The sequence below is a fragment of the Neofelis nebulosa genome, chromosome 4 (assembly GCF_028018385.1).
Source record: "Neofelis nebulosa isolate mNeoNeb1 chromosome 4, mNeoNeb1.pri, whole genome shotgun sequence".
Taxonomy (NCBI): domain Eukaryota; kingdom Metazoa; phylum Chordata; class Mammalia; order Carnivora; family Felidae; genus Neofelis; species Neofelis nebulosa.
The window spans coordinates 84,580,604-84,596,300 of NC_080785.1; the positions used below are offsets into that span (position 1 = coordinate 84,580,604).

A 15,697-nucleotide genomic window follows, 5' to 3' on the forward strand; every position below is an offset into this window, starting at 1 on the left:
GCCTGCAGCGACGCATTCCTGCGTCTCCCGGCAGCGGGTCCCGGCTGGGCCCCGCCCCGCCCTGCCGGCCGCTCGCCCGCCGACCGCCCTTGCGGCTCCCTGCCACCCTCTCGCGGGCGCGCTCTGGGTGGGGCCTCGCGGCGGCGGAGATGCGGCGGGTGTGCTGGGCGGGTGAGGCTAGCCGGCTGGGCGGCGCGCCCGGGCAGCCCGAGCCGCGCGCCGCGTCGCTGTAATCGGACACCCGAGCGCTCGCCCCCGGTGCCCGGCCACTTTCCATTCACTCCGAGGTGCTTGATTGAGCGACGCGGAGTCGAGCTCCCGGTGCCGCGGCACTGCTACGCTGAGGATTCCTTTACAAAGAAACTCAGACGACCGGGAAGAAAGAATTTCACCGCTGGGACGCCCTAGAAATTAAGGTCTTCTGGGAAAAAGACTAGAGAGGCACTCGCGGAGCCACACCGGTAGCAAATTGATGACTTTTCCGTGCTGATCTCTTCCCATCTCGGTAAGCTGGGTTCCTTATTGTCAGCATTACACATTTAGCAAAATACCAAGCATAACTTTTGGTTCTGCGTATCGACTTTTTACACATCGGTGTGCTTGAGTCTGGACATTTTCTGAAGAGCACATGCAGTTTGTCAGGGAAGTGTTTCCCTTGCTGAGAGCCCTGCTTGAGTTTTCGTTAGATTATGACACCTGCGGAGAGTTTAAAGTGGAGTATTTCCGTGCCTTCTGATGTAGAACTGCTCCAGAGGACATAAAAGATTCCTTTTCTTACATGTTGTTAGTGTTCCATCAGAAGTGAAAACTACAAACAGCATGTCTAAGTGTCTGAGTTAAAGGGAAGTTATATGGGGGGAGGGGGGCGGGCACATGTAAGACACTTGGCTTTCAGTCACTTCTCATCGCTAGGTAGACTTGAAATCACATTGCTCTGTATACTTACTTCATATGACCTGTCATTTCATCTCCACTATTATTCTTCTCACTTTTTAGCACATGTCGCTTTTGGTGAGACATGTCAGATAAGACACTGATAATAGCAATACGTAAAAATGTGTAATTATCTGCCTGCTTAATGAAGTGAGGAAGGTTAGGCATATTTATAGCTTTTTTTGTTTGTTTGTTTGTTTGTTTGTTTAATTATAAAGTCAACAAAACCAGGGAGCAAATCATTAAGGGAAAGTTATCCTATAAAATCAGTTTTCTTGTAAGTTAATTTAGGTATGACAAGGTGAAGAGGTTGTGGAAGCAGGAAGAAACTGTTTCATTTGAAAATTACCAGTACAAACATCTCTAAGGTTTCCTCCCATCTGTGTGGCAAAAGAGGCAGACAGTTTTGTTTCTAAGTCTTATGACATATGTACCACCTAGGAAATCCACTGTTTAAAATGTTTCAATTGTTCAACATGGCGTGTTCAGTTTAATTGTTTAATTAATATAATACTTTTTTTCTTCTGTACTAGTGAAGTAGTCTTTTCAATTTTTAGTGGCATTTCTTTCTTAAATAAAATAGTGTTAAGATTTTAATGTAAATAACCATATAATACTGAAGATTAGCATTGTTGTAACCTGTAAAACATTTCTTGATTAAACTCTGTCATTTTATTGTATAATTATATTAGACTCAAAATGACAGGATTTCTTTCATGGTCCTGAGTTTGTTTTGCATATTGTGGCCACTAGAGCTGCTGTAAATAGATCTCTAGTTACCCATTACCAGATCTTCCTTAGTATTCAGACATTAGTTAATAGCATGTATCAATTTTATAGCTACAGCTTCAAAAGGTAATGCTTCTGTCTCTGATTTATCTTTTGGAATTTTGACAGCTTGCTTTCTGGTTGATTTATTTTAAATATGCATTGAGGGATACATGGTTCAGTGGATTGCTCACCACTAAGTCATTGGTTTGAACTTGGCACTAGTCCATGGTTACCTCATCTGCATCATTTAACAGCTGCATGGTCATCTGTATAAATTGGCAGATAACTAATTTGAGTGATTTCAGTGGTCAGGGATTGAGCACACATAGATTTATGTGTAGAAACATCATTTCAGAGATATTACTCCAAAAGAGCTAATGAGGGTGGAAGCAAGTGGTTATACATGATTTTTCATGTGACTTTTTCTTGCTACTACAATATTTATGGTAGAAAGACAAGTTTTCATCTAATACCCACTGGTACCATTCTCAAGTCTTTTCAATGTTATGTGATTATTAGATCAAGTTTAAATATGGAGTTTCCTTTGGGAATCAATACCTTTTTCCTAGCTGCTTTGTTCTGCTTTAAGATTAGCATTATTTCCTGGAAAAAGAAACAGTTTCTCTTTTTGCAAAGACTTGCAGACATAAATGAATTAAATCCAACTTTTCACATCGAAGCAACAAAATCAGAGCACCTCCTACTGTTTGCATGACTGTAAAAGTTCAGATATATCTTTTATGAATAAGGTGCTCTGTCTAGATCACTAGTTATATGTGTGTGTGTGTGTGTGCGCGCGCGCACACACACACACACACACACACACGTACGTGTATGCTCCTAAAATGTGAAATGAAATATAACAAACTTGTTACCTCTCTTTTAAAGGTATTTTCTCTTGGATATTAATTTGCAAATCTGAAGAAATGGCAGTCCAGGCAATTTTCGTGTTGGTTGGAGTATTTGTTTGTTCTATCAGTGTAAAAGGATCGTCTCAGCCCCAAGCAAGAGTTTATTTAACATTTGATGGTAAGATAAATACTCTGGAAAAATGTTATTTGAAGTCTTTTTAAAAATTTCACATCCAGATTCAAACATTAATAATAAAACACAGTAAAATATTATTGAATGTTGATTAATTTTAAAAATATTTACTGGACTGCTTTTTGGAGGACATGGCTATTTTAAATTATGTGTTCATAGGCAAAAGCTCTCTACTACATGTGTTTATGAAAATGCTTGAAGTATATTCTACCCTTTTTGAAGTTTCTTCTTAATAGTCACCTGGTGTTTGAGAAACACCCTCAATGTGCTAATGCTCATCAGCAGAGAAGTCTATGCAAGTTTAATTACTTAAAATTTTTCTTCATAAGTTTTGGTCTTGGCCTCCAAACTTGTTTCTCCATATGTTGTTCTAATGGTGTTGTTTTTTTTTTCCATTTCCAAAAGGCATTCCTGAGGTTGGCAAAATCTCCTAATTAATTGAAAAGGATCTAAAAGAATAGTTGGAAATATGTTTTTGACTGCTGTTGTGTACAAATGTTTTCTTCAGAAGTTTGGGAAAATTGGCGTGATTTCAAATTTGCACAAATGTAAAAGGTGTAAGATCCTCTGAGGAAATGGTTTGCCAAATGTATCCATGAGCTTTGATGTATATAGTTCAAACAACTTACAGATGGATGATTTTGGTCAGTCACATAACCCATACTAGTTGGACATATGGGATAAGAAATAGATCAGGAAGATCATCTCGCCAATAAGGGTTATTTATATTTTTATTACTTTTTTCAACTTAAGTTCTTCATAAACATTGGTGTCATTGAGCATATTTTATTTTACTTGAGAAACAGTAAACTCTCAGAACTTTCTATAGCAGTGTCTTTGAAACACTCTATTATCTTGAATTTCAAACAGCAGTATGACTGACACTTATCAGTCACATGGATATCTTATTTTTTTTCTTTCCTTCTTAAGTCACTAAGGGCTTTCCCCAAGGTTATGATAAGCACTGAAAGAGCTTTATTTAGAACTTAGAGTGTGTGACCTTCTAATTGCTTCTTTAGCTTCTAAGCCAGTCATTCCACTAAAAACCCATGGCTGTCCAGTTAAGTTATGAAGAAAGGGAAAACAGACCCTTTGAAGTGTCTTTTTTTTTTTTTGATTACTGTAACATCTTGTAGTCTACTTATACCTTTTCTTCCAAGTTGAGAACTATGAAATATCTAATCAAATGAAAAATAAAGGCATTAGGGTGTAGTGCAATTTCTCTTTTCTATATGTCTCCCAATATGTAGAAAGATGGAGTGGTCCCACAGGTTAGTTATCTGAACCTGTTCTCTCTAATACATCAAAACTGACCAAACTTTTTTTTTAACCCAAACTTAACCCAAAATTTGTAAACTGTAAAAGCATGTGTATCACCAGAGATAATCCATCAAGTTCATATTTGAAAGACTTTACAGTTTATCTTTTACAGAAGAAATTAATTAGTATAATCTTTTAAAACCAAACTAATACTAAGTAGGACAGTAACTACTATATATAAAGTGACTAGAAGTTGTGATGGGATTTTTAAAATACTCCATGTCTAATATTTTAAATGCTCTCAAAGTCAAAACAGATTCTTGCAGAATGAGACTACCTTAATTTATAGCATATGTAGAGTACAGCATGATGCGATAAGCTTTTGATCTGAGATTTCTACCAATTCCTGATATTTTATTTTTCTGAAGAGTCGTGCTAGGAAATAACCAGAGATACAGAGTATCACTTTATTTGTGTTAGAGATATATATCAACAGGGAGAACAAATAATGAAACTCCATAATTTCTAAATTAATACAAAAAACTCCTGAAGTGAACTATATTTTAGACATATTATCATAGGAAAAATACCTTGGACAAAAAAATTGTTAAAAGGTATAAATTGTAATCAGCTCATCATCCTCTTCTTAATAGATTAGACAGTGCACCTGTTTCAGTGTACCTTTTCCAAATTTCTTATTATTTAAAGTTTCTCATTTTATTACAACTTTTCTGTATATCACAATAAGTTACTAAATTTCTTCCAAAGTGGTTTACTCTTTACATCAAAATATAGAACTTTGTAAGGGTGACACATATATGAACATATATTAATTAAAATACATATGGTGTATACTTTTATTTATTTCAAAATTTCTATCACTATTTTTCAGCCAAATATTATGAGTTGGAAAATGATTCTGAGGAAATTCAAATAACATCAAATTATATCATCTGTGTCTTTATATTCTCAGAATTTCCTTGCCTCCTGACTCTTTTGTCTTGAATTATTTTCCTTCACCATTACTTGGTCTTCTGCCAGTCTCTTTCTGGATGGAACTTTAGAAGAATCCTCTCAGTCTTGCCTTACAGTCCAATTAACAAAGTCAATTTTAAAATGTGTGAAATGAGATCTCTTCTTACATCCAAGTTTTATCCCTTCTTGTAGTAGAATGATGCAGAGATAACATTTGGGAAACATTGATTTACACATTTGCCTTCCCTATTGATCTAGTGTAAGGTCAACCAGATGGTCATCAGTCCTGTGGGAGAATGTATTTCAGATGTTATTAATTAGTTACATTTGTACAAACTAAATCTTGCATGTTAAAAAAAAACTGTGGTTCCTATTAGATATTACACTTTATAATTGTTATCATTCTAATTTTATGCCAAATAGCTTTTCAAATAAATACAAAGTTCATGAAATACCTTTTGATTAAGTTGAATTTTTGTTTAAAAAAATCTGGTGGTTTAACAGATTCACATTTCATAGCATTATTGTCATTGTAATTTTTTTCTCAGAAAATCTTTGGAATCTATAAGGGTCATAAGATAAGTCAAGGCTACATATATTCAATAGACAAATTTGTTTTGCTTGTTAATATAAAAGGGAAAGCATTGTTGAAATGGTTCTGCCTTTATCCAGTAGAGACTTTAACCTGTAGTATTTTACATAGCCAGGAATTGATACTATAGTTTGACAAAAAGCATCAGTTACATGTCATTTTACAAAAAGGTTCTAAGGTTGAGAAAAATGGACATATTGTCTATATTTGAATTGATATAAAACATGATTACTGAGTTAAATATGTTAACATTGTTTCTGTTTAAAAATGAGGTAGATTCAAAATAAGATTATTTTTCACCTAGTAATTAGGTTGTGAATCTAAAATGTTAAATTTGTTGACATAAAGTCATCTATAATATTACCTTATTATCCTCACTGTGCCTGTAGGATCTGTAGTAATGTCTTTTTCTTCATTTCTGATATTATTAATTTACATCTACTTCCTTTATGTTCTGACTGCTGTAGAAATCATTTTTTTTCTTTTTATTGATCTCTTTAGATAATCAGCTTTTGGATTTGTTGTGTTTTTTTTCTTATTGTTTTTCTGTTTAATATTTCCTTGGTTTATGCTCTAAAATGAAATTATCTTATTCTTGTCTTGTGTTTAATTTACTCTTCTTTTTGGAAATTCTTAACATGGAAACTTAGATCACTGATTTGAGAACTTTTTCCTAATGTAACCAGTTGTGCTATAAATTTCCCTTGAAACACTGTTTAGCAGTGCTCCACATATTTTGATAAAATTTGTTTTGTAGTCAGTTCAAAATGTCTTCTAATTGCTCCTCTTACTTTTTCTTTACTCACAAATTACTCAGAAATATGTTGTATAATTTGAAGATATTTGTGTATTTCTTATGTATCTTTCTGTTGTAGATCTTTGATTCAGTTTCTTGTTGTCAAAGAACATACATAATATGCTTCTGATTTTCTAAAAAACTATTAAAAATCATTTTATGACACTGAATGTAGCCTACATAGAAAAGAATCTGTATTCTGCTTTTATTGCATGAATGTTTTATTAATGCCAGTTAGATTCAGTCAGTTATGGTTTGTTATGTTTTCTATATCCTTACTGATTTTCTGTCTACTTATTCTTTGAATTACTTACAGAAGAAGTTGAACTTTCCAACTATAATTATGGATTTGTCTATTTCTCTTTTCAGGTCTATCAGTTTTTACTTCATGTTTTTGAATTTCTGTTTTTAATACTGACCTATTTAAGAGGTCCTATTTATTAAGACCTATTTATGCCTTCTGATGAACTGACCTCTTTTCCATTACAAAATATCACCAATTATTTTTGGTAATAATTATTGTTCTGAAATTAATTTTATACATAAAACTTCTGTCTTTTTTGTATAAGGAAAAATACCAACAAAATTTTAGTTACAATTAAGTAGGGAAAATGTTTGTCATGATTCCAGTGACCTCTGGGAAGTTTTTGTTAAAATATTAGGAAACATGTCTAAACATATATTTTTTGATGTATGTAAAAGTATGGACATTTGATTGGCAGTGCAGTATAGTGAGAACAGCATTTATGTGGAAAAAATAACAGAGTTTTCAAGCTTTGGTTCCTCAGTAATTAATTCTGAAACTTTGTCAGGACCTCAGTTCTCCCAACCAGTTAAAAAATTTGGGGGCTAACTAAACTCTAAGACTCTTTATTGCCCTAAATTTTTATGATGTTTAAGCTTAGTTTTTTTGTTTTTTTTTTTTTGTTTTTTTTTTTTTTTTTTTATAATATCATCTTCTTTAAGGAAGGCTTCTATAGTAATTCCTCTCATTGCTTTCAAGAACATTTTGTTTGAAGGACTTGGGCAAGGGACAGAACAAAACTAAACAATTTATAAAAGTTCACAGATTTTGAAGTCCTACAGAGCTGATTTTAAATCATAGTTGCTTGCTACTTTCTGGGGAATGCTACATTGGGGTAGTTACTTAATCTCCCTAATCCAGAATTTTATCATCTGTAAAATGGGAATGACACACACTTCATAGAACTATTTTGAAAATGAAATGAATTAAATTTGTAAAATGTATTGTGTGGTTATAGTGTGCATCTTGTTAAAATACACAAAGAATTACTCTAATTGAGTTAACAATTTGTACCTTTAGGGTACAAATATGGTCTTCTTTTGTACTACAATTAGTCCCACCCAATTAGCATAGAGACTGCCATTTGTTATTGTTCAATAAATGTTGAATTAACATAAATTTTGATACTTCTTAACCACTGTACCTCCCCAACCAGTAGAGCCTTGGTACACTATAAACACGCTTCCGTGAATCTTAGTTAATTTAAAAATAATGATAGAGACTAGGTAGAACACAAAATTTCTTCATCATAGCATTAAGGTAAAAGCATCATGGGAGAAAAATTTTGGTTAATTTGTGGATGAATAACTTTAGACTCATATCCTGGTACATTGCTGATGGTCAAATATTTTCCATCTAGTTACAACCTTTTCCTACATTATACATTATACGGAGATTCAATGTTGTCTGGGAATTCAACGTTTATATTTACCCTTTCCAGTTAATTCTCAAATCTCCTAATTATTGTATTTTCTTCCCTAATAGACCTTCTTCTCTATAGATGTTAGATATTTTCTTCCAGAAAGTTGTTGAGTGTGTGTTTAAATTTTATTTATTTTTGAGAGAGAGAGCACAAGTAGCAGAGAGGCCTAGAGAGAATCCCCAGCAGACTCCACACTATCAGTGAGGAGCCGAGAAGGAGCTTGAACTCACCAACCATGAGATCATGACCTGAGCTGAAATCAAGAGTCAGACGCTTAACTGACTGAGCCACCCAGGCACCCCTGAGTTTTTTTGTGTGTGTTTTGATTGGAAGCATAGTGTTTTATATTAAAAGGAAGAGATCTCATATATACACAGCCTTCCAAAGGGCCTTGATTGGTGGCCTGTCAGGGATGTTGCCTTAAATCTTAATACTGTTGGCATATATATAAGCTAGTATGTCTAGCATGTCTAGATATGTCTAGACTTTTAAAGTAATGCACAAATGCATTATTTTTTTTAAGATTTGGTTTTTTTGAAAGTCCAATTTTTCATGATAAGCTTGAACTTAATAAGAACTCCATCTACTTAGTTTACTTCTTATGATTATCATGGCATAGTGGATGGCTTGAAATTGCATTTAACTATTTGCCACTCTTGGGACATTTAAGAGTACCATAAATGGGCGCCTGGGTGGCTCAGTCGGTTAACCGTCCGACTTCAGCTCAGGTCATGATCTCACGGTCCGTGAGTTCGAGCCCCGCGTTGGGCTCTGGGCTGATGGCTCAGAGCCTGGAGCCTGCTTCCCATTCTGTGTCTCCCTCTCTCTCTGCCCTGCCCCCGTTCATGCTCTGTCTCTCTCTGTCTCAAAAATAAATGAAAGAAAGAAAGAAAGAAAGAAAGAAAGAAAGAAAGAAAGAAAGAAAGAGAGAGAAAGAAAGAAAGAAAGAAATAAGCTTTAAAAAAAAAAAGAGTACCATAAAACCTCAGGAAGGCAGGGAGTCATGATAATTAAATCAGGATAATTTCTGATCCACTTCTGTACCTTGATATGAAATATATCTGTATAAATAGACCCACAAAATAAAATACAAATGTAAATATATCCATATAAATACCAAGTATAGGTTATATACATGCTCCTAAAGTAATGGCTGTTAAATATTATATTTTATTTTTTACCCTTTTTCTTTTGATGAATAAATTGAAAATTATTCAGGAATATTTGCTTTTTGGAATACTTTCTATGTGAACAAATTAACAGAACCTGAATTCACTATTTTGTTATTTAATTTTTTTAAGGTTATTTATTTATCTTAAGAGAGAGAGAGCCGGGGAGGGGCAGAGAGAAAGAAAGAGAAAGAGAATCCCAAGCAGGCTCTGCACTGTCAGTTTGGAATCAGATTTGGGGCTGGAACTCACAAACCACAAGATCATGACGACCTGAGCTGAAGTCAAGAGTCAGACACTTAACCGACTGAGCCACCCAGGCACCGCAAAATTCACTACTTCAGTTGAGAATTATTTACTGAAGTCGTTTATCTTATATTATCTAATGAGTATTTATATTATTAAGTTACTGAAATAGCAAAACTTCTTGTTTGTTTATAAGATTGGGTATCAACTGTAATTCAGGAGTTACCCAAAATTACACAGTTCCACCTCTGTTGTCATAAAGGCAATAATTCAGTCATGTGCATGTTTTGTCTCTCTACTACAAATGTCTAAGATATCAGACATTTTTAAGTAATCCTGATGAATATTAGATTATGATTTTTATTTGCATGCTTTTAGATCTAGAAACATAATATCCAGAAATAAAGAAGTAGTATATCCCCACATCACTCATCACTTTGCTCTTAAATAAAGAAGCCTGGGACACACACACACACACACACACACACACACACACACTCAAAACACAATATAAAATAAAGAAGTAGGATGCACTCAATATTCCACAGGCTTCAAAAAACCTGAATATCATTTTATTGAATAGACAGCAGTCTGGCTCTACTTTAGGTTTTCTCTTGGCTTGAAACTCTTATGAGTTATCAAGATGCCCATGGAAATATTTAAGGCAGTGAAAACTCAAAAATAAATTGACTGATAAATACATGGCAAAAAAGTCGATTATTTGTGACTGCTATTAATTCTTTGCTGGTGTTCACTAGAACAGTAAAGATCCCCTACTACTAAACTGCTTTCCACCCCAGTGAAGCCTATGACTCATGGCTTTAAACTCAAAAGGAAAATGATAATTAAAAAATTAAAGATTCTACCATTTGGATACATTTTTCTTTAGCTAATATTGGCCTGTTTTTCAGCTCAAGGTTGACTTTTACATTTACATGTGCACAACAGTGTTTTAAAAACATAAAAATGTCAGTCTGAGTTATATTGGGAAACAAGTATATTAAGTGTAGGGACTTAGCTTGCATAGGATTATAAGTTCTTTCAGTTATTTACTTTGATGCTTTTTTGCCTTCTTTCAGTGCTGAAATTTTCATTAATATAATTGTCAAAGTCTCCAGGTCATCGATAGTATATAAATGAAAGATGACGAAATTTTACAAAACACCTTTTATCTTTTAATACCTGCCTCATTTGACAAGAAGCATAATAATTAAACAACAAATAAAAGGACCCCTGGGAACTAGTGAGCTAAATGAATTGTTGTTGGACAATAAACTCAAAATAATAAATTGTGTCTTTATGAACTCTGGTAGCATTAACATTACAAGGCACATTTGTTGAAAACAGTTTGTCTATGGTTGCCCAAGAGATAAAAATAAAGCCAATTGTTCTTGATTTTTCCATTAATCTTGGAGAACGCTCCTTCTGATTGTATTGAATCTTCTGAAATATTTAGTTCTTGGGAAAACTTGTGTTAATACAGTTTAATTCCCCTTCTGACGGTTTCAGTTAAATGCCAATTAAACATCTTTAATAACATAAACTATTTATGTTTTAATAAACTCAGACTCAACAAGGAATGCTCTGTGAATAAAACTCTGCATTTTTCCCCTGTGAGAGTGTCTTTAAAATCAGGAAGGGATTGATAAATACAATTATGAGCGGGACATTACCTAAATCATAAAGAGTCTTAAGTAGAGCAGCACTAAATTTATGATACAAGAGCAAGTTAAAACTGTTCTAAACACATTGAGAACAGAAGATGAGAAGAAATTGCTGAGAAATTTCATGTCTGTTTTCCCCTGTAATATATATTGATTCAGGACTCTTAGTAGTCAAAATAAAATGAAATATCTTTTACAGCCTTGAATTGGGGAAGTTTTAAGTAGTGCAAAGAATGTCCCTTGAGAAGTATTAGGATAGAAATATGTTACAATGATGTCTTCTTTTAAAGATTCTTAGAAAAAAGTTGGAAACTCCTATTTTCCTGGCATAAAAAAGTAATTCTTATTCTGGGTGAGTTTTGTTACATTCTAATAAGCTTAAATCTGTTGCCAAAAGACGATGCTGTGATATTAAGCCATTTAAAAACGTACAAGGGTCCTGAAATTGAGAACAAAGCTGAGATGCTCCAATGACCTGAAATTTAGAGTGAGTGTTTTGTGCTATGTTTATTCAGTCATCTGATCAAAACAATTCCATGAGAAAATGTGTCGTAGTCCATGATTATCCATAGATATGTGGAAACAATTATGACTGAACTCTTGAGCTATCAAGAGATGCTAGGTGGTTTAACTAATTAATGTTATTGAAATATAATTGATATACAATGTTATATTAATTTCAGGTGTGTGACATAATGATTCAGTAATTCTATACATTACTCAGTGCTCACCATGGTAAATGTAGTGAACGGTTGTCATCATAAAACATTATTACAATGTTATTTATGATATTATTCCCTATGCTGTACTTTTCATCTCTGTAACTTGTTTATTTTATAACCGGAAGTTTGCACCTCTTAATCTCTTTCACCTGTTTTGCCCATCCCCCCCCACCCTCCTCTCTGGAGGAGAGTTCTCTGTATTTATGAGTCTGTCTCTGTTTTTTTGTTTGTTGGTTTGTTTTGCTTTATACATTCTGTGTATAAGTGAAGTAATACAGAATTTGTCTTTTTCTGTCTGACTTATTTCACTTAGCATAATGCCCTCTAAGTCTATTTATGTTGTTGCAAATGGTAAGATTTCATTCCTTTTTATGGCTAAGTAATATTCCAGTCTGTGTGTGTGTGTGTGTGTGTGTGTGTGTGTGTGTGTGTGTGTGTGTCTATACCGCATCTTCTTTATCCATTCATTTATTGATGGGGCACTTAGGTAGTTTCCATATTTTGGCTATTGTGCATAATGTTGCAATAAACATAGGAGTACCTGTATCTTTTCGAATTAGTGTTTTTGTTTTCTTTGGGTAAATACCCAGAAATGGAATTACTGGGTCATATGGTATTTTTATTTTTAATTTTTTGAGGAACCCTTCTACTGTTTTCCCTAACGGCTGCACCAATTTACATTCCTCTCAGCAGTGCACAACACTTCTATCTTGTCTTTTTAATGCTAGCCATTCCGGTTGTTATGAGGTAATAGTTCATTGTAACTTTGGTTGGTATTTCCCTGATGATTAGTAATGTCGAGCATATTTTCATGTGTTTGTTGGCCATCTGTATGTCTTTGGAGAAATGTCTATCTAGATCCCCTCTGCTCACTTTTTATTGGATTATTTATTTGGTGTTGAGTTGTGTAAGTTCTTTATATATTTTGGATATTAATCTCTAATTGGACATGTCATTTGCAAATATATTCTCCTGTCTGGTAGATTGCTTTTTCATTTTGTTGAACGTTTCCTTTGTTGTGCAAAATCTTTTGAGTTTGATTTGATCCTATTTATTTTTTCTTTTGTTTCCCTTGGTTGTGGAGAAAGATACAGAAAAATATTGCTAAGACTGATTACTGCCCATATTTTCTTCTAGGAGTTTTATGGTTTCAGGTCTCACATTTAGGTCCCTAATCCATTTTGAATTTATTTTTGTTTATGGTATAAGATAGTGGTCCAGTGTCATTCTTTTGCATGTGTCATCTAGTTTTCCTAACACCATATATTGAAGAGATTGTCTTTTCCCCATTGTATTCTTGTTTTCTTTCTGACCATATAAGTATGGGTTTATTTCTGCATTGTCTATGTTGTCCCATTGATCTTTGTATCTGTTGTTTGCCAGTACCATACTATTTTGATTAGTATGGCTTTGTAGTATATCTTGAAATCTGGGATTGTGATAATTCCAGTTTCCTTCTTCTTTTTCAGAATTGCTCTGGTTATCCAGGGTCTTTTGTGGTTCCATACAAATTTTAGGATTTGTTGCTGTAGTTCTGTGAAAAATACTATTGGTATCTTGATAAAGAAAAAATATTAGTATTTTGATAGGGATTACATTGAATCTATAGATTGCTTATTTTAGATAACCTGGTTTATACTCATTCACATGTTGATTAAATATTTTGATGTGTTACTCACATATGTAGATTGAAAGTGTATGTTACATACCTTTCTTTGTAATTTGATTTAGAAGAACACTTAGAAATAAAGATATGCATTTTTCCATAATATCCATAATATCCATAATATCCTGGATATTCCATAATATCCATAATATCATGGATATTATCTTATGTTTTTACAAAATAATTTTGGTTATGTATTTGCATTTATATAATAATCACTAACATTAATATTGCCTTTGTGCCAGGCATTATTTTTAATTTTCTTAACAACACTGTTGAGTTAGGTGCTATTTTTATCCTCATAAAATGGAGATTCCGCAAGAGGAACTTGCCTGAGGTCACAGGGATGGAAAAGGACACAATTAAAACACAAGCAGTCAGACGCCAGAGCCAGAGCCATTTTGGTAGATGTTGCTAGAATTGGTTTTAAGATTCACAAAATCACAATTAAAAGAAAAGAACATTTTTCTCAGGCATTCTGTAAACTCACTTTATCATGTTAAAGGTGTCACAGTAGACTTCTGCTTTTCTTTTAGAACATCCATCCTTCCTGAAAATAAAGGAGATAAAATTCATTCTCTACACTGCCCCCAATCGCCCCTTTAATTTCAGATTCACCCAGGTGAGGATAAGGGAATTACAACTGTGGAACATGCTTATTTCGTTGCTGGGGGTAAGGTCTTCTTTTGTGGCTGTGGAAACAAGTTTGAGCTCAGACAAAGGATGACTGTAGAAAAATTTATTATTCATTCCCTTCGCCTCACTGTGCAAATTAATCAGAGTAGTCTCCATAAGTTCAACATAGCCTACACTTTCTCTTAAAGAAAAGAAAATGATTGGTTCTTTGTTACAGATACCACTGTAGCATCAACTAACTATAACACCAAGATATGCTCAATTTTTGCATTTCCTAAATATCTTTTATATAACAAGGTATGAAAAACTATCATTTTGGTTTTAGTTCCATTACTGTCAAAAGTAAAAGTATCGAGAAAGAGCTCAAATGTAAGCTTTGGGCAAATTCCAGCACTTCTTTGCCTTCTGCATTTTCATTTCTTTGTTCCTGAGGACCACTGTTGTTAATGAAAACAAATTTAAAAGCACGGAACAGAAAAGTTTGATGTTTTCTAATGCAGAGTGTGAGTTGGCAAGAAGGGCACATAAAAGGGAGAGCTCAGTGCTGAGCCATGTGCTATTTTAGGGTAGCGCCAGCCCTGGAACAATGTGCTGAGCTGTAAAAGATGGCAAGTTCATTCTACATTTTCAAGGTGCATTCTTTTCAAAAACAATCTTTTCAGCCTTCCCTCCTTATTCAGTGGGAATTAACTGCCTTTGAGAACTCAACAGTGGTAGGTTACTGTTGCAGACTGCTTTTAACTTTTTGGAGATTTTCCACTTGTTATGTCTTTTATTACAGAATGCCTATGAAGTAGTTAGGCATGAAGGCCCAGACAGGCTAACTGTTTTGGCTAACAGACACAGTTTGATGGTGGCAGAGACAATACTAGAGAAAATGGTATATGGAGAGAAAAATTAACTATAGCTGTCCTTGTAGCAATAATTTATGGATTATTGTGTCAAACTTTAACACTATATTAGAAATGTTTCTCAATTCTCTTTGGAAAGGTTGAGGCAATAAATATCAAAAATTCGTATTTTATTTGTCTCTAATTATATAAATGAATGAACAGGCTTTGTCTTGCCTTTCCCAAGTTGCGACGCCCATAATCAAGAGTTTTGTTGTGCTATATACTTCAGGATACCATTTTCCTCTTTGTCAATCCTTAGAATATTCTATTCTGCTTATTTATATATTGCCTTAGGAGGAAAACAGTCTTTAAAATAATTTTTTTAGGGGCCCCTGGGTGGCTCGTCGGTTAAGCGTCCGACTTCAGCTCAGGTCATGATCTCACGGTCCGTGAGTTCGAGCCCCGCGTCAGGCTCTGTGCTGACAGCTCAGAGCCTGGAGCCTGTTTCAGATTCTGTGTCTCCCTCTCTCTCTGCTCTCCCCTGTTCATGCTCTGTCTCTCTCTGTCTCAAAAATAAATAAACGTTAAAAAAAAATTAAAAAAAAATAAATTAAATAAAATAATTTTTTTAATGTTTATTTACTTTTGAAGGAAATAGAGACA

At 34.1% G+C, this 15,697-nt stretch overlaps 1 protein-coding gene across 1 annotated transcript in view; it reads left to right on the forward strand.

Annotated features, from left to right (window-relative positions):
• Window positions 1-232: 232 nt before the first annotated feature.
• The window catches only part of SEMA3C (semaphorin 3C), a 177,511-nt gene continuing 162,046 nt past the window's right edge, over window positions 233-15,697 (forward strand). The window contains exons 1-2 of the mRNA XM_058725269.1: window positions 233-505; window positions 2,593-2,733. Coding sequence (XP_058581252.1) covers window positions 2,631-2,733 — 103 coding nt within the window. The 5' untranslated portion in view covers window positions 233-505; window positions 2,593-2,630. The remainder of the gene's footprint in view (window positions 506-2,592; window positions 2,734-15,697) is intronic.